This window comes from Sorex fumeus, unplaced genomic scaffold (assembly GCF_029834395.1).
Source record: "Sorex fumeus unplaced genomic scaffold, SorFum_2.1 ptg000142l, whole genome shotgun sequence".
NCBI classification, from domain to species: domain Eukaryota; kingdom Metazoa; phylum Chordata; class Mammalia; order Eulipotyphla; family Soricidae; genus Sorex; species Sorex fumeus.
The window spans coordinates 2,156,258-2,182,365 of NW_026606199.1; the positions used below are offsets into that span (position 1 = coordinate 2,156,258).

Sequence of the window (26,108 nt, forward strand, 5' to 3'; positions counted from 1 at the left end):
CTGATCAACAGTGAGAAATGCTGAAGCAAATTCCTGAGTGCCTGGGAACATCCAGGTGCTCCCGCCAGGCTCCCGAGTCCCTCAGTGGCAGAGATTCGGGGACAGCGAGGCTTTCCACCTACCCCAGTTAGAGGCTGATTCATAAAACATGAGGAAAAGGTGGTCCCAGCCTGGGAGCCAGTACTGCCCTGGGCGCTACAGATAAAAGAATGTTCCAGACTGTTCCAGAATGTTCCAGCTCTCTACAGGCCTCTCAGAGGGTGGGGCCCTCGAAGACTCTGACGACTATAGAATTCAAAGCCCCCCCAACCCCACCCCAGGGCCCACCAGTGCCCCTACAGCTCCCCACCTTCAAACGACAGAGAGGGAGGATAGGATGGTGCCACCCTGGACCTCGGGGTCAGCCCCGGCGTCCACTGGGCACCTGGTGTGTGTTCTGCTCTTGCCCCGTGTGGGTGGCTGAGCTCTCCTGCCTGGGGAGCCCACCCAGACAGGCAGAAATTCCAGCAGAGTGGTTAGTGCTAATGTGAGCTTTTCCTGGGAGGAGGCCAGGGGCACGGAGGAGAGGGAAGGAGGGAGACTGTGTCAAGTGGGGCCTGAAGCCAGACCCCTGGAAACGGTCAGACCTTTAACAGCCCGGCCAATGCTCCAGCAGCACCACCGTGCACAAGCGTCTCTCCCACCGCTGCTGTTTTCACTCCTGCTGGGGTGACCCAGGAGGCCCAGGAGGTATCACTCCTGCGATTTCCCCACGCGAGTGCTCTGCTCACCATCTTGGGTTTGCCAGCCCGCAAGATCAAGGGCGTGTTATGTCACCACACCCAGGGTACCCGGGGGCTCAAGAGAGGCCGTGTGTGATGAACACAGTCAGACACCCCCCCACCCACCCACTTTACACAAAAAATAAAACCAAGGGCTCACGCAGCCAGGCCCTGGTCGCTTTCACTTGGCTGTCACGCGTGAGTTAGAATGCTACAAGACCCACCACATACAACCAGGTCAAAGGATGCCACCACTCAACACGGCACCCCCGGCCAGGTTGGACCTGGCAAGGAGGGAAAAAGTAGAAGCAGACATGGTAAAGGTCCGTCCAGGAGTTCTTAACCCATCAACGCGCTCCCTGGCGAAGCACGGGTGCCTACGGCAGACCCAGGCCACTCACCCACAGACTGGGCATTTCCGGGTGGGACACGTCTGTGGCTTCTCCCGGCCCGGGATACCTGCAAACCAACTTGCAAAGCCATTCGTCTGATTTCGCTCGTCACGGACAGCGTCTGGCTGGACTTTAGTTAATATGCCCCGGGATTTCTGGGGGCTGAAGGGAAGGAGGAAATTCCACATCTCCACACCTCTCTCCCATCTCCGCTCCCTCACCCGGCTGCCGGCTGGCGAGTTCTTTACTTCTGATGCCTGAATTTGCATCTATGTGCACATCTAATTGATTAAAAAGGAGCTGTCAAGGTTGATAGGCCTAAAATTAGACTTGTCTGTTCGTTCTGAGCGTACACGTTAATAGAGATGTCTCCGCTCCCGACTCGGCTCTGCGTCTGCAGGAGAATGAAGGGCAGACACCGCGCGGCTCGGGGGGTTTTGTTTTTTAATGCTTCAGAAGAAGTCATTAACGGCATGCCACTCAATCCACCATGAAATGTCGCTCCACTTCAGAAGAGCAAAGTGGACATTTAAAAATATGCCATTTTAGAAAGGAGTAGATTAACTCAACGTAAATTGCCTTCCAATGATTTCAGTCGAAGAGAGACAAACAGCACCACTCTCTTCCACCAAGAATTACTTCAGGTGTTTCTCTTCTGGATCGTTTTTTATCTGATGCGATTATTCCAGGGGAGAAGTATATTTTAACGCTCGTCTTTAAACCCACAAAAACGCATTCTAATGACATAGGGTTCATGATCCTCGCGCGTACACTGAAGTTTCCCAGCAGAAAAATGGCCGTGGGTTTAAAAGGACTGTTTACAATCCTTTTCTGTCTTCTTCTTCTTTTTGAAGTATTTAAAGGAATTATACAATATTTATGGCCCCCTCTTTGAAATGCAATGTGTGGAAATAACACCCCATCAATAAATGAAGAGGGTTTTATTTTGGAACTCTTTGTTTGACAGTGCGGGCGGGCGGAGGGGTGGGAGGAGGGAGCCCCCAGTCGGAGGGAGAGACCCCTACTGGGAGCTCTTGGGCCACCTCACTGGCCGGCACATCTCATGCTTTGAAGTTCTGTGGCCACCATGCGGGTCCAGAGGCACTGGGTCCCACACACAGGAGGCCTGGGAGCGTTTCCCCAGAAATAACACTTCAGCTAAGATGAGTCTCACTGACTGGTGTGTTTTGCCTAGCTGAGGAAGGGGCCCAGGGGGGTCGTCTGCCTGGCTTCAGGCAAAGCAGTCTCATAGCACAGGGGTCCAAAGGCACCTAGGATGGCTCCTTTGAAGTCCCAGCCTGGCCTGGTAATTAGCAATTTGATCCCTGGTTCTTAAGGCTCTCCTGGGAAAGCCAGACTGAGGCTCCTCAGGTGTGTGGGACCTGGGCGGAAGGTTCTGCATTCATCTTGCTTTGACTTGCTGAGCGGGCTGATCACCCCCATGAGGGATTAACTGTGGATAGAGGGGTCCCTGCCGTCTGGTGTGCGGGGCTCCCAGACAGGATCTCTTCTTCTTTCAGGCATTAGCCAGTGGCCCCTACCCCTCCCGGAAGCCTCCATGCTGAGGTGCTGCACCCTCAGTTAAGGTGTCCTAGGATTAAGTTACAGGGGGCTCAGGTACAGCGAGGGGCTCACGTTAGGGCCGGAAGCCTCAACAGCTACCCTAAGTGCCAGAGTGCTGGGGAGAGGGGTCACTGCCTTCTCAAAGCTGCTCCCCCTGTGCCCTGCGGGGGGTTCCCACACAGCCGGTCCCGGAGCTCAGAGGGGCGTCCTTCCCCTCCTGGCTCAGGTGTCTGGGACGGAGCCTCCCCCTAACAGAAGGTTCAAGACCTCAGCCAGGAACTGTGTCTTCCCCAAGCACCGCTACTGTGTGAACACAGTCAAGGCACGTCTGAGCCCAGCTGCTTCACCGGAGAAGCTCAGAAGCCCGGGTTTCTGGCTTTGTCTATAAATATCAGAAGCAGGGACAGAGACGTGGGAGATGCTGATAGGATGGTCCCTCAGGACTCGAGGGACTTTGCATGTTAGGGTAAACCCTGCTGTTCCTGAGAAAACTTCGACATATTGTAGGGAAAAAAAAGACAACACCCCTTCTGACCTGGAAGTGCCAGTTACCTGGAGAAAGGCAGGCATGCCAGAGGAACTAAAGCAGGGTTGGAAACATTTAGCAAGGCAATTAGAGTCCCGTCCCTGCCAATCCTCTTGAGCTCTATAACCATCGAAGAAAGAATATGAATTCCTGCAGCAAGGATGCCTTTGGGTCCGGACTCCTGAGCACTGAGGAAGGTGCAGCACTATAGGTCATTCACTGTGGGGTATTGAGTGAAAATCTGAAAGATGGACAGTGGGACCTTGCCACCCTGCCCAGCACCCAGCGTCACACACAGGAGGCTGAAGAGAGAGGCAGCCCTCTGCATCTTTGCCTCCCCATTATTATATACTAACAATAATTATTATTATTATCAAGCCTTCACGGTGGCTCAATCATGAGCCATCGTGGCAATAAACACAGGCACACACAAACAGTTCTAACTAGTTCACTGCCTGACACCAAACGCTCGACCAAGACGAGACGTTTCACGACAAGTTTCCAGGTGACAGATAATGACTGGAAGGATCAACATAAAAATAAATTGTAAAGGAAATTAGCCTCAGAGGATGCAGAAAACAACTGCCAAAGAACCACTGCTTTGCCTTAAAAGAGGGAAGAGAGAATTTTGCATCCATGAAACAAGAACAGGAAGCTATTAAAAGGAACAGTCAAAAGCTGAAGATGCACCTGCCCTTTCAAGATGCACCTGACGCTTTCTGGACACTCAGGCCAGGACTCACGCACGAGGGAAGCCCCAGAGAGCCAGGGAAGCAGAACTCTGTGACCTCGGACTCCAGGCTCAACGGACCCGGGAGCAGAGATCCTCTGCCTGCCCCCAGCAGCCCGGCAGACCTCCGTTACCTCCACGACCTCCGCTACCCAGCCCTTTTAAAATGACTCAAAATAGCCATGAGAACTAAAACCAAAAAAGAAGGAGAGAAATGTAACAAAACCAGGGAGTTATCTCAGAAAATAGTAATGTGAAGGAGATTAATAGAACAAACCCCAAGAAAACAGTGGCTCCGCACAGGCTGTCTGACTCAGAGGCTTTAGAGAAAGAACAGGCAGGGAGGATGGGCGGGCGTAATTGGGGATGAAGAAATGCAATTATTTCTCGGCCTGGAAGCGTTAGTGTCCGGAGTCAACCACCCCTTGAGGACAGAGAACAGAACCGATAATGCAAATCACACAGCGAGGTTTATTGCTCCAGCTAGCTGAGGTCCAAACATCCACCCGGCGTAGTGGGTTTCAATAAGGACCCCGAGCACTAGATTCAGCAAGTTCTTATACTTTCATTTAGCAAGTAGGCATTACTCAGCAATTTTCTAGTACCTAGAGAGTACATACTTCCTTTTTGTTGTTGTTCTTGTTATTTTGGCCCATAACATCCAGCCCGCCTTCTGACAGTTACATTCCGGAGACCTAATCTCATTCCGGGGATGTAATCTTTGACAAAAAGCATTGGTTTTTCTGCTTTTTTTTTTTTTGTTCCTAGAAGAGGCCTAAGTCACTCAAAGGCCCCAAAGCCTATCACGGCAGTTCTTCAGTTAAGCAGGTCCTAGCATTAGGACGTAAGCCTCTGGGGAGAAGGGGGTTTGAATAACGAGGGAAGCAGATACCCTCAGCACCCCGAGAACAAGGGGAGATTTTAATACTTTCCAAGAAAAGAAAATACATTTTTATTATAGAAATGTCCCTGTCACTGTCACTGTCCTCCCGTTGTTCATCGATTTGCTCGAGCGGGCCCAGTAACGTCTCCCTTAGAGACTTTGTTGTTACTGTGTCTGGCATATCGAATACGTCACGGGGAGCTTGCCAGGCTCTGCCGTGCGGGCGAGATACTCTCGGTAGCTTGCCGGGCTCTTGAGGGGGCGGAGGAATCGAACTTGGGTCAGCCATGTTGGCTGCGTGCAAGGCAAACGCCCTACCGCTGTGCTATCGCTCCAGCCCAGAAATGTCCCTAGTAGATAGGAAACGTAGCACCATCAATTTAGAAAATGTCCAACAGCCAACAAACGTGAACACTTAATAAGTGAAATATAATTCTGCTCCTAATAAACAACCAGGTAATTCTACTCCAAGAAAGTCAGACCTCCCCAAAGGATTTGTCTGGGATGATCGTAGCAACGCAGCATCTCACCACCAGGATGCTACGAAGGACACAGACGCCTACCAGCAGCTGAAGCAGATTCAGGAACTGCAGCACAGTCAGACAATCGATGGACTGGATGACAGCAAAAAAGAAGAACCACCTGCAGGCGCCTGAGGTGACGTGGCTGAAGCCAAAACTGAATGCGGCATCCTGACACGAAAGAACTCATCCTCACGGCTGTATTTGCATAAAGGTCCAAGCCAGGGGTCATCAGGAGGGGCGGCCATGATGGGGGGTGGAGGCAGGGACTGGAATATCAGGGTGCTGATGGCATTGGCCAAATCAGCCTGAATGTGGCCAAATCCATGAACTTTTCTATGGAGAAAGGGATCAAGTTTACAAAAGTCATGAATCCAACCAGAGAGGAAATCAGGCAGCAGTGATATATATATCACTGTCCTCCCATTGTTCATCGATTTGCTCAAGCTGGCCCAGTAACGTCTCCATTGGAGACTTTGTTGTTACTGTGTTTGGCATATTGAATACGTCACGAAGAGCTTGCCAGGTTCTGCTGTGCGGGCGAGATACTCTCGGTAGCTCGCCGGGCTCTCCATATATATATATATATATATTGCCGGATTCATATGTATATTCAGGTAATATCCAATTACCTGGTTGATTCTACCCGCAGTAATAGAATCCCCGGATAGAATTCCCAGATAAAATCCCTGACTTTGGATAGAAAGTATCACTGTAACACTGTCCTCCCGTTGTTCATCGATTTGCTCGAGCAGGCCCTGTAACGTCTCCATCGTGAGACTTCTTGTTACTGTGTTTGGCATATCGAATACGTCACGGGGAGCTTGCCAGGCTTTGCTGTGCGGGCGAGATACTCTCGGTAGCTTGCAGGGATCTCCGAGAGGGGTGGAGGAATCGAACCCAGGCTGGCTGCACGCAAGGCAAATGCCCTACCACTGTGCTCCAGGACAGAAAGTAATGACGCACATGTTTCCTAAGCATACTCGGCTAGGGCCACCTCTTTAAAACGTGCGTGCCAAGTGCTCCTGTCTTTCCTTTCACCCCTCCCTTCCTCATGCCTCGAACTCCCCCTCCAATAAGGGGACATGACGTCTACACCCTGAGCCACTGTGAACCGTCATGGCGGCCCCACTTGGAGCCACCACAGCAACCCCCATCATAAACCTTCACGGTGTCCACACCAGAACCATTATGGTGACCCCACTGTGAGCCCTTATGGTGGTCCCATCATGGCAACTCTCCTGAGCATCATCCTGGTGGCCCTGCTATGACCCATCAAGGCAGCCCATCATAACTCTCATGGTGGCCCATCACGAAAGCTCATGATCGAAGCCCACACTGAGCCATCCTGGCGGCCCCACTGCGAGTCACCATGGCATCCTGGCACTGCCCAGTCTCTGCACTGAGTGAATATTTCTGAGATGTTCCTCCCTGGCTCCTTGTCTCCTAGACAGCTTCTTGCCTTTCTGGAGGTCTCGGGTCTCTACCTGTGGTGGGCGCAGGGTCCGTTCTTGTCAACTGAGAACTAACGCCTGCCCATGTGACATCACAACCACTGTGACCTGTGGTCCAGGAAAAGGTCTCTGTGGGCAGTGTCTCCCGACTCCTCACACCTGGCTACAGCGGGCACCTGGACCTGCTCTGAGGAGGGAAAAGAAGCCCCCCGAGGCCCCCAGCAACACCAGATGTAGAAACAGGGTCGAACCAGGACTGCAGACTCCAGGAGTGGCTCGCAGAGAGGCTTGAACTTCCGCAGGGGTCTCGGGTACAAGGATGGTGAAGAGGCAGGGGAACCCCCACAGCAGGGGCTGCTGGAGCCGAGCCCCCCTGTGCAGGCAGTCTTGACCCCAGCTCGCCCCTAACCGCCCCGCCAGGCCCAGAACAACACTCAGGGTCCCGCCTCCCGGCACTTCTAGCCAGGCTCACGGGAGCCTGCTGGTAAGGCAGGGGGTGGCAGGGGGTTGGATACAGCATCTAGAAAGGCCCAGAGGGGCCCAAGGACCCTCACAGGAGGGTCACATCTGCCCCAGAGACCACAGTTGGCACTTTTGACAGGAAAGCAGCCCAGATCGTTCTAGTTGAGTTGACGCTGAAGCGATACAGAGGCAGAGCCCGCCGCAGATGCTGTCAAGGGGGCTTCTATCAGGTCTCAGTGGTGAGGAGTCGCCCCTTTAAATAGCCAGAATCTGGAAACAACCTGAGTGCCCGAGAACAGATGGCTGGTTAAAGAAACTTTGGTACATCTACACAGTGGAGTACTATGCAGCTGTTAGAAAAGATGAAGTCATGAAGTTTACGTACAAGTGGTACTACATGGAAAGTATCATGCTAAGCGAAATGAGTCAGAAAGAGACGGATAGACATAGAAAGATTGCATTCATCTGGGGAACACAAAGTATCAAAATAGGAGACTAACACCCAAGAACAGCCAAGATAAGTACCAGGAGGTTTACTCCATGGCATGGAGGCCAGCCGCACATAGTAGGGAGAAAGGCAACTCAGATAGAGAAGGGAGCACCAAATAAAGGATGTTGGAAGGATCCTCCCTGGATGGGAGAAGCATGCTGAAAGTAGACTATAGACTGAACATGATTGTCACCCATTGCCTCTTTTGCAAATCACAGCACCCAAAAGGAGAGAGAGAACAGAGGGGAATGCCCTGCCACAGAGGCAGGGTGGGATGGGGGGGATTGGGGGTGGGAGGGATACTGGGACCCGTGGTGGTGGGAAATGGGCACTGGTGGAGGGATGGATACTTGGATACTTGGTCATTGTATAATCGAAACCCAAGCACAAAAATTTTTAAGTCGACAACTGTACCTCATGGTGTCTCACTAATAAAAATGAATAAAAATAAAATAAAATAAAAGAGCAATAGAAAAAAAAATTAAAAAATAAAAAAAATAAAGCCTTCCCTTTGCGAATGAGACCAGTTGTAGTTATCCACACGATAACCAAACTCATTGAGGTTTCTCGGGAGTTCAAGATGCCGCTCTGCTTAACGTTCATTGATTTAAAGAAGGCCTTTGATTCTGTTGAGACGGAAGCGGTCATTGAAGCCCTAGCCAATCAGGGCATTCAAGCCCAATACATCAGGGTCCTCCGTGAGCTGTATTGCGGATTCACTACCAGGATCTCACCATTCTACAAAGAAGTGACCGTTGATGTCAAGAGAGGGGTGCGGCAGGGTGATACCATTTCACCAAAACTCTTCAGTGCCACCCTTGAGAACATCATGCGACGACTGGAATGGGAAGGAATGGGAGTGAAGATAGATGGTCGGCAACTACACCACCTCCGCTTTGCTGATGACATTGTTTTAATAACACCAAACATCAGCCAAGCGGCACAAATGCTGGCCGACTTTGACCGTGAGTGTGGAAAGGTAGGACTACAGCTGAATCTTACGAAGACAATGTTTATGAGAAACAGCCTTGTTCCTGACGCCCCATTCGCTCTCAATGGAACGACCATCTCCGAATGCAACAGCTATGTGTACCTAGGTCGAGAGGTCAACATGACAAGTGACCTGGCACCCGAGCTGCGCAGGAGGAAGAGAGCGGCTTGGAACGCCTTCAAGAACGTCGAAGAAATAGCTAAGAGGACGAAGAACCTCCAGCTCCGGGCACATCTCTTTGATTCCACTGTTCTTCCTGCATTAACATATGCCTCAGAGACCTGGGCCCTACGCAAACAAGATGAGAACGCCATTCAGGTCTCCCAAAGAAGAATAGAAAGAGCTATGCTTGGAATATCACGTTTCACTCAAATGAGAGAAAGAATTCGGAGTTCTGACATCCGTCGACGATTAAGGATCAGGGACGCTGTCTCATTTGCCAAGGTGTCGAAAATCAGATGGGCTGGTCACGTAATGAGATTTAAAGACGACCACTGGACTAGAGCTGTTACTGATTGGATTCCACGGGATGTCAAGAGACCGCGTGGCCGCCCACCTACCAGATGGTCAGACTTCTTTGTCAAGGTCATGAACGATCGGTTTGAGGCCCTCCATGTTCCCGGAGCGAAGAGATGCCATTGGGCTACACTAGCACGCGACAGGGACAAATGGAGACGTTACTGGCGCCCGCTCGAGCAAATCGACGACTAACGGGAAGTTAAGTGTGTGTGTGTAAAGCCTTCCCATCCTGCATGGCCGCTGTAACCTGACCAGTGCTTTCTGGAAGCAACTACTTCTCATCAAAGAGCCTGCTAGGGAGAGAGAGAGAGAAGCTGAGGATCTCGGCAGCTTATTACACAGGGCTTTCTAAAAAATGTTTTTTAAGAAAAAAATTGTGCCCCCCGCCCTCCAACCAGTGCTCAAGGATCATTCCTGGTTGGTGAGACCATATGGGGTAGCAGGACCTACCGGGGCCAGCCGGGAGCACCTTAACCCCACACCATACCCCCATCCGCAGTACCCGGCAACAAGGAATGGTTTGAAAGGTCCTCCTGGGAGACGCTGAGTCAGCCATCTGCCCCGCTCTAAAGTCCCAACTGAATCTCAGAGGAGCTGTGCTCCAAGCAGCTAAAATTCATGGAAACAGGAGTCCCCATGGCTGGCCACGCCCAGGCACCCTTGGGAGTGGGTGGGTGAGTGCCCCCGCCCGGGTGAGGCCCGGCAGCCACGCAAGGGCTCACCACCATGGCTTCACGAGCACTCTCTGCAGAGACACCAGGCTGCCAGTGATTTCAGACACCCGGTGCCAGGCTGAGAACTTGGGGTCTTCTCGGATTTGGGCGGGCAGCCTCTCCCCAGCCCCCTGGACCTCCAGGAGCCCCCAGGAGCCCCCCGCACCTCCCATATCTGCCTCCTGGACAACTCATTGTCCCAGACCATCGATCCATGGACAGTGCCGCACCTCCTGACTCCTCAATCCTGAGATTCCAGCAGGGGCCACCAGGTTAGATGGGACCCTAACATGAAAACTGACTAAAGGTAAAAGGTAAAGGCCCTCCCGTTGATCGTCGATTTGCTCGAGCGGGCCCAGTAACGTCTCCATTGGAGACTTTGTTGTTACTGTGTCTGGCATATCGAATACGTCACGGGGAGCTTGCCAGGCTCTGCCGTGCGGGCGAGATACTCTCGGTAGCTTGCCGGGCTCTCCGAGAGGGGCGGAGGAATCGAACTCGGGTGGGCCATGTTGGCTGCGTGCAAGGCAAACGCCCTACCGCTGTGCTATCGGCTGGAGCAATAGCACAGCGGTAGGGCGTTTGCCTTGCACACAGCCAATATGAAAACTGACTAAATTCAGCAAACCAAGCAGCCAAGATTCAGCGAGCCTCAAACGCCTTAGTAAATCCTTAGACAAGGACTTGGCAACCTCGTGATCAACCATAACAAGTTTCACATAAAAACTGATTTTTTTTTATACTTATCGATTTTCATATCGGAGCCTTGTTACCTCATCCATTTCTTAAATGGTATCAAAAGTCGTGGCTGTTGCCTACACTAAAATAAATCAAAACTAATTTTTTATTTTATTGCCAGAGCAATAGCACAGCGGGGAGGGCGTTTGCCTTGCATGCGGCCGACCCGGGTTCGATCCCTGGCATCCCATAGGGTCCCCTAAGCTCCGCCAGGAGTAATTCCTGAGTGCAAAGCCTGGATTAACCCCTGAGCATTGCTGGGTGTGACCCAAAAAGCAATAAATAAATAAATACCTAATTCTACTTATTTAAAATAATAATAATAATAATAATTTTTAAAGAGAAAAATCTCCGTGAGATAAGACGCGTTCTGAGAAGGGATTAAAGCGTGCATCCCCTCCCTGCGCAGAACCCCAAGAGCTCCCGAGGTCTGTGCTTCCCTCCTCTCATTCCTCCCCCCACCCTCCACCCCTGTGGCTGAGGCCAAGAGGCAGACCCCACTCCCTCCTCCCTGCCTCCCTGCCTCCCTCCCTCCCTCCCTCCCTCCCTCCCTCAACCTTTACCCAGGGACCAGGGCACCCACTAGGTGGCGCCACCGCCCCAGCATTCTGGCCGGGCGCAGTGGGCACCTGACTTGGTGCTGACTTGGTAACAGCGCAGGAAGCTCCTGTGTTGGGGGTCCGAGCCCTGGCACAGAGGGTCTGGTGTTTGCTCTGCGGCGGCCAACCCAGTTTCCATACCCCGCAGAGCCAGCCAGGAGTCAGCCATGGGCACAGGCTGGTGTGACTCCCTCCACTCCCCCCATTTTCCAGTGTGACCCATTGAGGCAGCCCACCTCGACCCTGGGGGCGTGGGACAGACGCTGAAGATCCCACCCTGGGCAGGGGGCGTGTTGGGGGCTGCACTCTGCAGTGCTCGGCATTATCCTGAGGGGTGCAGGGGAGCGAGCCCCGTGGACTGGTGAACGCCCTCAGAGCAGGGCTCTCCCCCCCCCCCCCGAGAAGTCCCCCCCAGGTCTGCCCCACCCCCAGGCTGCAGAGAGGGTGTCCGGCAAGACGTGGACACTAACAGGGGAGGGTCTGAGATACATCCTGGGGTGCTCTCCTCCTGCTGCTCAGGCCTGCAGGCACGGGGCACCCCGTTTCCCAGCGGGAGGGAGGGGGCCCTCTCCGAGGAGACTCAGGCCGGAAGACAAGGGTTGGCTGGGGTGCCCGGGAGAGGGGGGTGGGGGCTGAGGGGGACCTGGAAGGAAGCAGGGTGGTCACTGCAGAGCCGACAGAGGTGGAAGAGGCTGCTCTGAGCACCCAGGAAGCTCGGGGCACGGGGCAGGGTCTCCTGCTTCACTTCCTTCTTGCTTCTCCCCTGAGACTGCTTTGGCTCATGGGAAATCTCTCACCCAAGGCCCCGTGCCGGTCACACCCCCCATTCCTATGCCCCCCGCAAGGGTCCCCGCTTCAGGAATCCCATCTGGGTCACGCAGAGCACGGCTAAGAGGCTGACACCAGACCTCCCCCCACATCCTAGAGATTCGTGGGGATCAGGGCACCTGCCAGGGGGCTGGGGTCGGGGTCACGTGCTGGAAACCAAATTCCAAGCCTGTGCGTGCCAGGCCAGTGACCCTCCCTCCAAGCTGGCCCCGGCCCACTGGACTGAGCTGTAGGACGTCGAAGGGCGGGAAGCCGACGAAGGTTCATCCAGCCGCCTCGACCTTCCCGAAACTCCTGGAGGGAGCGGGAGAGGGGCCAGGTGTGCGGGAGGGCTGTTGAGGTTGCCGGGCGCTGGGCTCTAGCACCATACAGTGAGGGAACAACAGCACAGCACGGGAAGGGCGTTTGCCTTGCACATTGCTGACCTGGCCGACCTGAGTTCGATTCCTCCACCCCTCTCAGAGAGCCTGGCAAGTTACCGAGAGTATCTTGCCTGCACGGCAAAGGAGGTGGTGGGCGCCCGCCCCTCCTGCCTGCTACCCACCCGATGGTCGGGCTCTCAGAGGGCTCTCTGGGTGACCGTCCAGGCTGAACCCAGGGGCTGCTTTGCTCTCAGCTTCAGCAAGCCTGTCCACGCCAGCCAGGCCACCGGGCCTTGCACACCCGACCATCCTGAGGGCTCTTGGCTCCTCTCGCCCAGGCTCCGTACCCATCCCGTGTCCTCAAAGGTCGGGGGGCAGTGGAGATGCAGGCGCTGGTCCTCTGGTAAGGAGGGGTAGGGGCGGTCGGGCTGGGCTTCCAGGGTCTGTGGGGGTAGGCGCAGGGCAGCCTCCTGTGCGGTGAGGCCCAGCTGGGTGACATCCAGGTCCGGGCTGCCGGGGACAGGCTCTGGCCAGTGACCCCGCGGTGAGGGCCTGGTGCTGCAACGGCTCCCGTGGCAAGCTGGGCTGGGAGCCGGGATCCCTCCCAGGTGGCAGGGGGCGGGGACTCTCTGGGGACCGGCCCCAGGCTCGCTCAGGTCCGACGGCATTTAAAGAGGCCTGGCCCTGAGCGGGGCCTAGCGCGCGCGCGCGGGCACAGCCTGGGGCCACCCTGGATGGCGCGCCCGTGAGACGGGGGACCAGCGGGCCAGGCCCGGGACGGATCGACGGGACATGGCCGGCTACCGTGACGGTTCCGGGGTCAGCCCGGCCCGGGCAGCCACGCACCCTGCGCCCTCGGCGCGCGCGGACCGGAGCGCGCTGGACGCCGTGGGCCCGCGCCTCTGGCCGGACGCGCCCCCGCTCGGCGCCGCGCCGCCCCCCCACGACGCGGCCCCCGGCCCGCTGCTCGGCTCCCGGGGGGACCCGGCGTGGCTGGGCCTCGGGGCCCCGCAGGAGCTGCTGCGGCTGGTGCGGCCGCCCTACTCCTACTCGGCGCTCATCGCGATGGCCATCCAGAGCGCGCCGCGCCGCCGCCTCACGCTCAGCCAGATCTACCAGTACGTGGCCGGCAACTTCCCCTTCTACAGACGCGGCCAGGCCGGCTGGCAGAACTCCATCCGCCACAACCTGTCGCTCAACGACTGCTTCAAGAGGGTGCCCCGCGACCAGGACGACCCAGGTACGCCGGGCGCGCCCCGGCCCCGCGCCCTGTCCAGCGGTCCGCTCCCCACGCGCGCCCCGTCCAGCGCCCCGCTCCCCACGCGCGCCTCGGGCCCTCCCCGTCCAGCGACCCGCACCCCACGCGCGCCCCGGGCCCTCCCCAACCAGCGACCCGCACCCCACGCGCGCCCCGGGCCCTCCCAGTCCAGAGCCCCGCGCGCGCCCCAAGCCCGCCCGGTCCAGCGCCCCGCGCCCCACACGCGCCTCGGGCCCTCCCCGTCCAGCGATCCGAGCCCCACGCGCACCCCGGCCCCTCCCCGTTCAGCGATCCGAGCCCCACGCGCGCCCCGGCCCCTCCCAGTCCAGCGCCCCGCGCGCGCCCCGAGCCCGCCCCGTGCCCCACGCTCGCCCCGGGCCCGTCCCGTCCAGTGCCCCGCGCCCCACGTGCGCCCCGAGCCCGCCTGGTCCAACGCCTTACTCCCCACGCGCCCCCGCCCCGCGCCCTCCCTGTCCAGCGAGCCCCTCCCAGCGCGCACCCCGGGCCCACCCAGTCCAGCGCCCCGCGCCCCACGCGCACCCCGGGCCCACCCCGTCCAGCGCCCCGCGCCCCACGCCCGCTCCGGGCCCGCACCGTCCAGCGCCCAGCGCCCCAAGCGCGCCCCGGGCTCCCCCTGTCCAGCACACCGGCCCCGCGCGCCCGGCCGCGGGCACTGCAGGAAGGGGCAGGTCTGTGCGCAGCCCAGCGCGGCGCTGGGGAGGCGGGGAGGCCAGAGTCGGCCCGGGTCGCGCAGTGGGTCCCGCGCTCTGCGCGCCCCCGAGCGTGCGCGCGCTCCTCGAAAGGAGAGTCGCCCTTTGGGAGACGATGGGGAGCCTCTCCGGCCTCCGCCTCGAGCGGTGCAGAGGGGAGACCCGGCTGCACCCCCACCCCCACCCCGGGCCGGGCCCCACATAGGAGCCACACGAGTCGCGCGCAGAGCCCGGTCCGCGCGCCCTCGCATCCGCCAGGTTGTCCTCGCGCCCTCGGGTCGCACCTCGGGCCGTCCCGCTCCCTCCCCGCGTGGCCGGGCACAGGGTCCCGGTGACTCCGTGACCCTCCGGGTCTCTCCGAGGCTGACCGCCCTGGCCCGCCGTGCCAGGCGCGGCACCGGCGTTTCCCAGCCCGGCCTTTCTTCTCCGGCAGGAAAGGGCAGTTACTGGACCCTGGACCCCAACTGCGAGAAGATGTTCGACAACGGGAACTTCCGGCGTCGGAGGAAGCGGAGGGCCGAGGCCAGCGCGGCCGCGCTGTCGGGGGCAGCGCGCAGGCCAGCCGGGGTCCCTGCGCCCCCGGATCGACGGGCCCCGCGCTCCCCGCCCGCTCCCGCCGCCTGCTTCTCCCGCTTCGCCGCGGCCAGGGGCTCCCTGCCTGGGGGCCTGGCCGGGGACTTGGGCCTCGGGAGGCCTTCGAGGGTGGCGGCGCCCTGGCCCCCCCGGACACCTCGGGTACAGCCCAGACCGGGGCTTCCTGTAACGGGTGGGGACCCAGCGCACCAGGAGCCGGCACGGAGGCGCCCCGTCCAGCCGGGTCCCCGTGCTAGGGTGGCACCCCGGTCCAGCCCGGTTCCCCGCTTGGTGGCGGCCGCAGTGAAACTGGACTTAATCCAGGCCGGACCCCAGGAGCCTTGCCCAGGCCAGCGGGTGGCGGGGTGGGCCGCTGCACCCCACTGCGGCCTTGGTCACCTCTCCAACCCTCCCGCGGGAACCGTTTTATTTTTTTTAAGTGCCCAGAATGTTGTCGGGAACCACGGCCACAGGGAGCAGGAACGTGGGTCCCGTGTGCGTGTCCTGGCCCCCGGGGCGGTGACCACCATGTTCTTGCGTCCTGTTGAGATTCCCTCCCCCCACAAAAGAGCCATAGAGCACCTTAAGGTGAAGGTGGGAGACAGATTTGGACCCCTGCAGCCAGCTTTGCGGGCAGAGGTGTGAGTAGGATGTTCCGAGTTGGGGCAAATTCACCACATACACACGTGGTATATTCGTGAGGGGCGTCTCTGCAACTTCCACACATGCTGTGGGGTCAGCCAGAGGCAGAGCCAGTGGGCTCCCTTCCCGGAGAGACAGAGGAAAGGGGGGTCCCCCTAGGAGCACAGCGCTTCACGTCTTGACGCTACTTTGATCAGCTTCAAGGGGAGCAGATGAGTCCACCCACCAGGCAGCTTGTGCATGTGCTGATCAGCGGGGCGGGGTCCCACCACCCGGGGCTTGGAGAGCAAGGGGTGGTCATAAGAGGTTCGGTGATTCAGGGAATAAAACAGACGGTGATGGTCAAGGGGCTTCCAGGTTCTAATGCTGCTGTTCCTTGCCACAGCCCAGAGGGGGCTTGTGAAAACGCCTGCCACGACCCACAGTGAGGAAAACTCTTCTAATGGTGTTTATGGAAAAACAAGGGAAAACACCTTTCCGGAAAGATTTTCCAGCTCGTTTTGAAAAAAAAAATTTTTTTTTCAAAATACATGTTTAAATGCTGTTCAGGTTTCTACCGTTCGCAGTAATGATGGCTCCAAACAGGTGGGAATCTTTCTTAGAAATGCCTCGTTTAGAATAATTCCAGGGCCCCAGAGAACGCTAGGTGGGCTGAGCGCCAACAGGAGGCCGGGTTTGACCCCAGCACTGCCTGGGCTGTGGCCCCCACAAACAACGCACAAACCCAAAGCCGGGCGGCTGTGGGCACGTGGGTGAGTCTGTGTCTGCTTCCGATGTCCTCCGAGTGAGAGGGGAGCAGGGGACCCAGGGACAGAGGCTCAGGATGTGCCCCCCTAGAGCGAAGCAGCTGTTCTGAAATCAAAGTGAGCACAAAGACCCGCAGGGCTTGACATCCTCTGTAGTGTCTTTTAAAGTCTCCTTCAACTTGACCTTCGTTCCAAAGGCGGGAGGACAGCTGAAGGACTGACCCCTGTTGGTCAGGCCTGGTACTGCAGCCAGGAGCTTTACGCTGGAGCCTGGAGCCCAGCCTGGACCCCCTGCAGCCCAGCTGGGTAATCTCGGTGTCCCTTTGTCTCTTGGGTGTGTATTAAGGACAGAAACCAGAGCCTCCCGCGCCAGGAAGGGCCCTTTCACTTGGCCCTTGGTCAGTTTTGAAGCAGGGATGCTTCTACAAATTCCAGCTTGTTTCTAACTAAGCCTCCGGCCCAGAACAGCTGCTGCTGCTGCTGCTGCTTCTTCTTCTTCTTCTTCTTCTTCTTCTTCTTCTTCTTCTTCTTCTTCTTCTTCTTCTTCTTCTTCTTCTTCTTCTCTTCCTCCTCCTCCTCCTCCTCCCCCATCCTCCCCTTCTCCTCCTCCTCCTCCTCCTCCTCCTGCTCCTGCTCCTGCTCCTCCTCCTCCTCTTCTTCTTCTTCTTCTTCTTCTTCTTCTTCTTCTTCTTCTTCTTCTTCTTCTTCTTCTTCTTCTTCTCCTTCTCCTCCTCCTCCTCCTCCTTCTCCTTCTCCTTCTACTTCTCCTTCTCCTCCTTCTTCTCCTTCTTCTCCTTCTTCTCCTCCTTCTTCTCCTTCTCCTTCTTCTCCTTCTTCTTCTTCTTCTTCTTCTTCTTCTTCTCCTCCTCCTCCTCCTCCCCCTCCTCCTCCTCCTCCTCCTCCTCCTCCTTCTCCTTCTCCTTCTCCTCCTTCTTCTCCTTCTTCTCCTTCTTCTCCTTCTTCTTCTTCTTCTTCTTCTTCTTCCTCTTCCTCCTCCTCCTCTTCCTCCTCTTCCTCCTCCTCCTCCTCTTCCTCCTCCTTCTCCTCCCTCTCCTCCTCTACTTCTTCACTTCTTCACTTCTTCTTCTTCTTCTTCTTCTTCTTCTTCCTCCTCCTCCTCCTCCTCTTCCTCCTCTTCCTCCTCCTCCTCTTCCTCCTCCTCCTCCTCCTTCTTCTCCTTCTCCTCCTTTTCCTTCTCCTTCTCCTCCTCCTTCTTTTTTTATTTTGCTTTTTGTGCATCACCCAGCGATGCACAGGGGCTACTCCTGGTTCAGGCACTCAGGTATTACTCCTGGCGGTGCTCAGGGGACCAAGTAGGATGCTGGGATTCGAACCCGGGTTGTCCGCGTGCAAGGCAAACGCTCTCCCTGCTATGCTATCACTCCAGTCCCATCCAGAACAGCTTCTTGTCAGGAGGTAGGAAAGGCCCCATCTTCTGGAGTGAACTTAACTGGAGCCTGCCGGGTGCTGGTTTTAACTAACAACTTGTTTCAAACTTCACAGGGGAAAGAACTACAATGGCCCCGATACCCGTTCATTAGAACCTTTCCACCTCCCAGCAGTCATGGGGTGGCACCTTCACTCTGCCGGAGTGAGCGACCCCTCACCCCATTCCCCACAGGACAGAGCCTGGGCACCAGGGCGGCCTGGCCATGCGCTGGCCCACCCAGCTGATCTAAGGAAGGCGGGAGGCTGGGAGAGCAAGGTGCGGGCTTCTGGGCCCTGAGCAGGGCCGAGCTGAGCAGAGTGTGGGGACGTGAGAGGGAGCATCCCGGGCCAGGGGACTGTCCTCTGGAACTGAGCGGGAGGCTGGCCCCAGGCCCTGCTGCAGAGGTGGGTGCAGCGAAGATCTGGCCTTCAAGGACGAGGTTCTGTTGCAGGGGGGTTGGGGTCATTTCAGTGACCTGATTGATTTTGCCGCCTCTGACGGATTATTTCTTCACTGAATTGTGAGGCATGTCATCTTTTTAATGTGGGGGGGAATTAAAGCAATTTGGAGCATTGCTCTACAAAGAGTACGCACACAAGAACTTCTCGAGAAGGAGGGAAACACTGACAAGAGTTTCCACCATGCAGCTCGCCGGTGCCCCGAACTCTGTCTCCAAGATCATGATTGGTTTTGTTTCATCTAAAATGCCCGGGTGCCAAGTGGCCGAGAACAGATGACTGGTTCCAGAAACTTTGGCACATCTACACAATGGAATACTATGCAGCTGTTAGAAAAGATGAAGTCATGAAGTTTCCATGTGGAAAGTATCGTGCTAAGTGCAATGAGCCAGAAAGAGAGGGACAGACATAGAAAGACTGCACTCACCTGGGGAATATAAAGTAACAGAATGGGGGTCGAACACCCAAGAACAGTTGAGATACGTACCAGGAGGTCTGCTCCATGGCTTGGAAGCCGGCAGCACATGCTGGGGGAAAAGACAGCTCAGGTAGAGAAGGGAGCACCAAGTAAAGTGTGTTGGGAGGACTCGCTCGGGATGCAAGCAAGATGCGTGCTGAAAGTCGATTATAGACCGAACACGTTGGCCACTCAATACCTCTACTGCAAACTGCAAGACCCTGAAGGAAAGAGTGAGCAAAAGGGAATGCCCTGCCACAGAGGCGGGGGGTGGTGGAGGATGGGGTGAGGGGTGGGAGAGCCAATGGGATCATTGGTGGTGGAGAATGGGCACTGGTGGAGGGATGGGTACTCGATCACTGTATAACTGAAACCCAAGCACGAAAGTGTGTAAGTCTACAACTGTACCTCATGGTGTTTCACTTAATAAAAAAAAAAGTAATAAAATGCCCGGGTGAGTCGATAGAGAGTTAGAGGGTTCTGACATCCAAGGAAAATGCAGAAAAAGCAGGAGGCACGTAAGAATCTATAGCTGCGAAGCCTCCAGATTAAGAAAGATTTTTTTTTCAAATCCCTGTACAAATGCTTCTGGACTGTCCAGGGTCGGCTGGCTGAGGCCGTGTGGGCAGTGGTCTATGTTTATGCGTGCATGGCAGGCAGAGATTCAAATGACATTTATAACAGGGAAATGTCATCCGTCTTCACGTGACTGGTAAGATGAATGTTTCCACATTCCCTGACCCCCCAAGAGGGGCCCCTCTGCTGGGCTCCAGTTTCCCGGGGTCAACTGTCATGAAACCGGACCCAGCAGGCACAGAGCCATCAGAGTAAAGCTCTGACAAGGCTCTTAGGACAGTAGCATACCCGGAGAGAGGAAGCCTGGGAGACAGGTGGGCTCAGGAGGCAGTACCGCTGAACCGAGCTGGGCACGGTGGCCGATGGCTGATGGCACCCCCCGCAGACGTGATTGATGCCCCAGTTCATGGCAAGGGAGGGGCCTGGACTTAGCTCTGCAAAGAGGAGAACCGGTGAATGCGCCCAGAGGCACCAGGCTTGCCCCCAGGGAAGGAGGAAGGACCCCAAGTCTCAGCCAAACTGTCTCTGCTCAATACACACCTCCCTAGGGACAAAGGAGGGTGGCAGATGACAATAGGAGGGGTCAGGACATCTGTCCAGAGATGCGGGACCGCCACGTCCTTCCTGGGGAGATGAGGCCCAGGGAGGGGCTGCATTCACGGCTCTGACTTCAAGGAATCATGATTCAAAGGTCAGATTTTATTTTATTTATTTCTTTATTTGTTTATTGCTTTTTGGGTCACACCCGCCGATGCACAGGGGTTCCTCCTGGCTCTTCACTCAGGAATTCCTCCTGGCGATGGTCGGGGGACCCTATGGGATGCTGGGAATCGAACCCGGGTCGGCCGCGTGCAAGACAAACGCCCTATCCGCTGTGCTATCCCTCCAGACCCACAAAGGTCAGATTTTTAAAAGGCAGAAACAGAACAGATTTCAGACTTCGTTCTGAAAAGCATCCTTCATTTCAAAAAAAGTTAACTGTTCCTTAGCACAACATGTGATTCAGCAGGTCTGATTTGTTTTAACTAAGGTAAATGATTCATTGAAAGGAAACGTGATCTAGAGCTTCCCAGGAGGAAAGAAGTTAGGCAGGAGGAACTGGCTAATGCTTTGTCCTGCCTGCCTGCAACCGTCCCTTGTGTGGCCTGCCAGTAAGAGTGACTCATCATTTCTTTCTAAAAAGCCTGGTTTGGTGGTGTAACACGTGGACGGGGTCAGAATGCAAACATTCCCCAAACTTCAGGTTGGGGTGCAGAGCTATAGGCCCATTCCGACGTCAACAGGCCTGTTGAGTCAGTGGGTCAGTACTGCCCGGAGTTCTGGGTGCTTGGCCCAGTCACAAACGCTCTCCGGGTAGATGGGGCTCCCAGCACACTCCCTAACCCCTACCTCATAGCACGGGGCCCAAGGGAGAGCTTCAAGATTTCAGGCTCAGGGCGTGGCCTTACTTGCAAAGTGAGAGGTCTTCAAATGTGATTTTATTTTATTTTAGAGTTTGTTATTTATTTTTTTTATTAGTGAGACATCATGAGGTACAGTTGTAGACTTACAAATTTTTGTGCTTGGGTTTCAGTTATACAATGATCGAATACCCATCCCTCCACCAGTGCCCATTTCCCACCACCACGGATCCCAGTATCCCTCCCACCCCCCGTCCGCCCCATCCCACCCTGTCTCTGTGGCAGGGCATTCCCCTCTGTTCTCTCTCTCCCTTTGGGTGTTGTGGTTTGCAAAAGAAACATTGAGTGGCAATCATGTTTGGTCTATAGTCTATTTTCAGCATGCTTCTCCCATCCTGGGAGGATCCTCCCAACACCCTTTATTTGGTGCTCCCTTCTCCATCTGAGCTCCCTTTTCCCCTAGCATGTGTGGCTGGCCTCTAAGCCATGGAGCAAACCTCCTGGTACTAATCTCGGCCACTCTTGGGTGTTAGTCTCCTATTTTGTTACTTTATGTTCCCCAGATGAATGCAATCTTTCTATGTCCATCCCTTTCTTTCTGAGTCATTTCGCTTAACACGATACTTTCCATGTGGTACCACTTGTATGTAAGTTTAATGACTTCGTCTTTTCTAACAGCTAAATGTGATTTTATTTTAGTTTAGTTTAGTTTTGCTTTTTTGGGTCACAACCGCCGATGCACAGGGATTCCTCCTGGCTCATGCACTCAGGAATTACTCCTGGTGGTGCTCAGGGGACCCTATGGAATGCTGGGAATCAAACCCTGGTCGGCCGCGTGCAAGCGTCCCTGCTGTGCTATTGCTCCAGCCCCTCAAATGTGATTTTAAGGGTCTTTGCAGGCAGGTTATCTTGTGACTGACTTTGCTGCAGAAACAGCACCCACTGTTGTCCCTTCTTCAGAGCCCTCTCTCTCCTCGTTCCTGTTCTGTGGCTTGTTCTCACGCTCACGTCCAACAACCTTCCAGTCTTCGGAGGGGTTGGATGAGAAACAGCACATCGGCGCACTTTTCAGTGCAGCCCTTTGTTATGATTCTTCTCTTTTGTCATTGTTTTTGTTGCCAACTTCTGACTGTACCTAATTTATAAATGAAGGTGCTCACTGGTGTGGATAAGCTGGAAAAGCAATGCAGAGAGAGACACACACACACACACAGAGACAGAGAGAGAGAGAGAGAGAGAGAGAGAGAGAGAGAGAGGTCTGTGTGCTCTGGGCCTCCCGAGACACCTCAGGACCTGAGTTCATCTCCCCTGTAGACTGTACAGACGCGTTGTCTCACAGGCTGTGGTGCCACGAAACATCTCTGCATTCGGCAGAGATCAAACAGATCCGAACACCAGTACCCAGCTCTCACACGGGACCAGAACTTCCTTGCAAACAGGAGGAAATGAAGAGAAGGCGAAGGCCATCAAAGCCAATCTCGGCTAGCTGACTCCGGAGGGGCTGGTGAGATTCATGCGGGGACAGCAGGAAATGTGCCCGGGATGCCCATGGTCCGAGACCGTTAGCTCCTGTCCTCAGCGTCGTTCTGCTACGATGAAGATGAAGATCACGTTTTGATGCCTGCCATACGATTCCGTGGGAATTTGTTTTCTCTCTGGGTCTCCGAGTCCCACAAAATGTCCTCAAACTTGTCCTTGGCCTGCAAAGCTGGACACATTCACTGCCTGCCCCTGGCAGAACAAAGTGGCCCTTTGATTGATTATCAGCGGCTGGGAAAGGCAGGCGGGAGGGCACCGTGACAAACACAAATAGGAGGGCAGAGACGGGCATTTTCACGCAGGGAACAGAAATAGGCCGGATACGTTGTCGTGAGACCTGCAAGTGGCCGATGCCCATGAATAAAGGAGGACAGGTTGGTGGATCTTTAATCTAGCTTTAATTTGTCAATAATAAACATATCTAGAATTGAACCTCAAAAAGGTTAAAGAGAAGGGCCGGAAAGATAGTCCAGCAAGGAAGGTGCTTGCCTTCTGCCAGGATTAATTCCGGAGTGCAGAGCCAAGAGTAACCTCTGAGCATCGCTGGGTGTGACCCAAAAACAAACCAGTGAAAAATCTCCTCCCTCATAGCATGGAATAACGTCCATCCGGCATTCCGATCTTGTTTTAACCTTAAATGAAGCAACCAACAGGGAGCTAGAGCAACAGTACGGCGGGGAGAGTGCTGGCTTTGCACAAGGCCAGTCCTGGTTCCATCCACGGCATCCCCAGACACCATCAGGAGTGATTCCTGAGCACAGAGCCAGCCAGGAGTAACCTCTGAGCATTGCCAGCTGTGGCCCCAAAACAAATTTAAAAAAAAAGAAGTACCCTAAAAAATACAGGATTAGAAGTTGCTAATGGGAGGCCACCATTAATTATAGGCAGGTAGAGCCTTGTATGTGTCTGATCCAAGTTCAATCTCGGGGGTCTGATATGGTCCCCCAAGCCCTGCCAGAAGTGATTCCTGAGTTGAGCAGGGCCAGGAGTAAGCTCTGAGCATCGCCTGGTGTGACCCCCAAACCGAAAAATAAAGTAAAAATAAAGCTCAATGATCAATCACTGTGTAGGTCACAGTTCTTAATTTTATTTTAAGTTTTAAAGCATTGCTGTGAGATTCACTTGAATCGTCGAGTTCACACGAATCTCACAACCTAGCCCACGACTTTCCTGTGTGTGATGGCGAGGAGGGAGGGGTCCCGCCCCCAGCCACACCCTGTTCAGCCCCACAGCAAAGCCCGGTCCCCACTGCCCTGGGAGGGCGAGTCCACCAGTTCCACATGGAGTTGGGCTGGAAAGAGCTGGGGCTCCTATCGGCGGAAACTGTCCAGTGACAGCTACTCCAGGACTTGACCCAAGGCTTTGTGTAGCCTGGGGCGCCAGGAGACGCTGCAACTCGGCCTGGGGCACCAAGGGACACTGCAACTTGGCTTAGGGTGCCAGGGGACAATGCAACTCAGCTGGGGGTGTCAAGGGACACTGCAACTTGGCCTGGGGCACAGGGGACACTGCAACTCGGCTTGTTGGGGCACCAAGGGACACTGCAACTCAGCCTGAGGCGCCAGGGGACACTGCAACTCGGCTTGTTGGGGCACCAAGGGACACTGCAACTCAGGCTGGGGCGCCAGGGGATACTGCAACTTGGCCTGGGGCTCCAGGGGACAATGCAACTCAGCTGGGGGTGTCAAGGGACACTGCAACTTGGCCTGGGGCACAGGGGACACTGCAACTCGGCTTGTTGGGGCACCAAGGGACACTGCAACTCGGCCTGGGGCGCCAGGGGACGCTGCAGCTTGGGCTGGGGTGCCAGGGGACACTGCAACTCATCCTGGGGCACCAGGGGACACTGCAACTCGGCCTGGGGCTCCAGGGGACAATGCAACTCAGCTGGGGGTGTCAAGGGACACTGCAACTCGGCTTGTTGGGGCGCCAAGGGACACTGCAACTCGGCCTGGGGCGCCAGGGGACACTGCTGCTCACTCTCTAGGACACTGTACTTCAGCCTCAGGGCGCCAGAGGGCACTGCCCTGGTCCTGCCACATGAGCAGCTGCCACGGCTGGGACAGGCCAAGGATGTGGTTCGCAGGTGCACCGCGGGGGCAGCTGCCTCTGTGGCTCCATGGGGTGTCTCTGCCCGGCCACACGCGGGAGGAGCCGCCTCTCCCGGCTAGTGTCACCTGCCCCCGCTGCCCCTGCGTCCCCTCACCCGAGGGCTGACCCTGCTTCTCCCGCAGCATCGCGGGGCCTGCAGGGCCCTGGGAGGCGCCAGCGAGAAGCCCCCGCCCACGCCAGCCTAGGGCAGTGTCCGTGGCCTGCGGAGGGGCAGCATCGTCGGGACAGACGGTCGCGGCCACAGCGGGGAGGACCTCGGGGGTCACTGTCGGTCAGGGGGCAGTGTGGCCCTTCCATCAGCAGTACTGCTGATGCCCACCAGGGGGCAGTACGGCCCTGCTCCATCAACCAGCACTGCAGGACTGCTGGTCACCAGCAGGGGTCAGTGTGGCTCTGGTCCATCAGCACATACTGCAGATGCCCAGCAGGGGGCAGTGCAGCAAAGTGAGGCCCCAGGATCCGACAGGTGGGGGTGGGAGGTGGGCTCCAGGTGGGCCCCGGGTCCCCTCTTTCTCCCCCATAAGACCTTGCTCTCCCGCCCCCTCCTCGTTCTCCAGCTCTGGGGCTGTGCTGTGGCCGGCAGGAGCGGGGATGCCCAGCCCAGGACAGAGACCACCCGTGATCTGGCCCCTCTCGTGAAACTTTTCCACTCCTGGGGCTGGAGTGGGCGTTTGCCTCGCACATTGCCAACGCGGGTTCCGTCCCCGGCACCCCAAGTGGCCTCACGCGCACCCCCAAGGGTGAGCCCTGAGCACAGAGCCGGGAGTAGGCCCTGGGCACCGCCGGATGTGGCCCCAAACAAGAGCAAAAACCATTTACTATGAGGCTGGACAGACGGTACAGCCGGCCAGGCACTGGCCTTGCACGTCGTGGACCCAGGTTCGATCCCCAGCATCCCAGGTGCTCCCACAAGTCTGCCAGGAGTGATCCCTGAGCACTGCGGGGTGTGGCCCCCAAACCAGCGCGCACACACACACACACACACACACACACACACACTTCTTGTTTGATTTTTGAGAGCTTGTGCCTTCCTTCACTGACACAAGCCACAGGGAAAGGACAGTGCCCAGCAGGATGGCCTGGCCTGGCCGGCATCTGCTGCCTCAGCACCTCCCGTCCACGCAGACGCTGGCCACTTCCTCACTGACACCAGTTCCCAGGTCTGCAACGTGTGCCCTGGCCCCCACCTGCAAGCCCTGACATCGTCCCCCGCCGTGCCCCTCACTGCCCAGTTTTTATGTCTTGTCTGAAGGACTGACGTGGCATCCTGGCAGAGGACGGGACTGGTAACCGAAAACCAAACCCCACAAACGCCTTCACACTGCGCCAGACACGCCCCACGAACCCCAGGGAGCAGCTTCTGCTTAATTAACCTGGAATCGTGCTATTTTTTCAGATAATTGTGTCAGGGAAACGCGGCAAGATGGAATGCAACCTGCTCGAGCCGGTACTGTGTGAAGGGCTGGAATTAGACATCCAACACTGGGACGCCGGGCCTGGGCAGAGGTGAGGCCTGTGGGGTCGGGGAGCCCAGTGGGCAGTGCCTTTGCGGGAGGGGCCCCAAGTCAGGCAAGCAGGGAGGCTCTCCCGGGGTCAGGGACTGCAGCAACTCCCAACTCCCACCCCGGGGGAGGGGGTGCTGTGGGGGGCCGTGCTCCCCGAGCCCCATCCACCGA

General features: G+C 56.4%; 1 protein-coding gene across 1 annotated transcript; it reads left to right on the forward strand.

The window, feature by feature from the left end:
- Positions 1 to 13,324: 13,324 nt before the first annotated feature.
- Positions 13,325 to 24,617, forward strand: FOXI2 (forkhead box I2). The gene is made up of 3 exons (XM_056106705.1): positions 13,325 to 13,772; positions 14,934 to 15,235; positions 24,555 to 24,617. The coding sequence occupies exons 1-3, from the start codon at positions 13,325 to 13,327 to the stop codon at positions 24,615 to 24,617; spliced, it is 813 nt and encodes a 270-aa protein (XP_055962680.1).
- Positions 24,618 to 26,108: the final 1,491 nt, after the last annotated feature.

Bases quoted from the DNA above. Each gene is read 5' to 3' on its own strand.
- FOXI2 (XM_056106705.1), top strand. From the start codon at position 13,325: ATGGCCGGCTACCGTGACGGTTCCGGGGTCAGCCCGGCCCGGGCAGCC. The intron at 13,773-14,933 runs GTACGCCGGGCG...CTTCTCCGGCAG, and splicing joins CCGCGACCAGGACGACCCAG to GAAAGGGCAGTTACTGGACC. The intron at 15,236-24,554 runs GTACAGCCCAGA...CTTCTCCCGCAG, and splicing joins GGCCCCCCCGGACACCTCGG to CATCGCGGGGCCTGCAGGGC.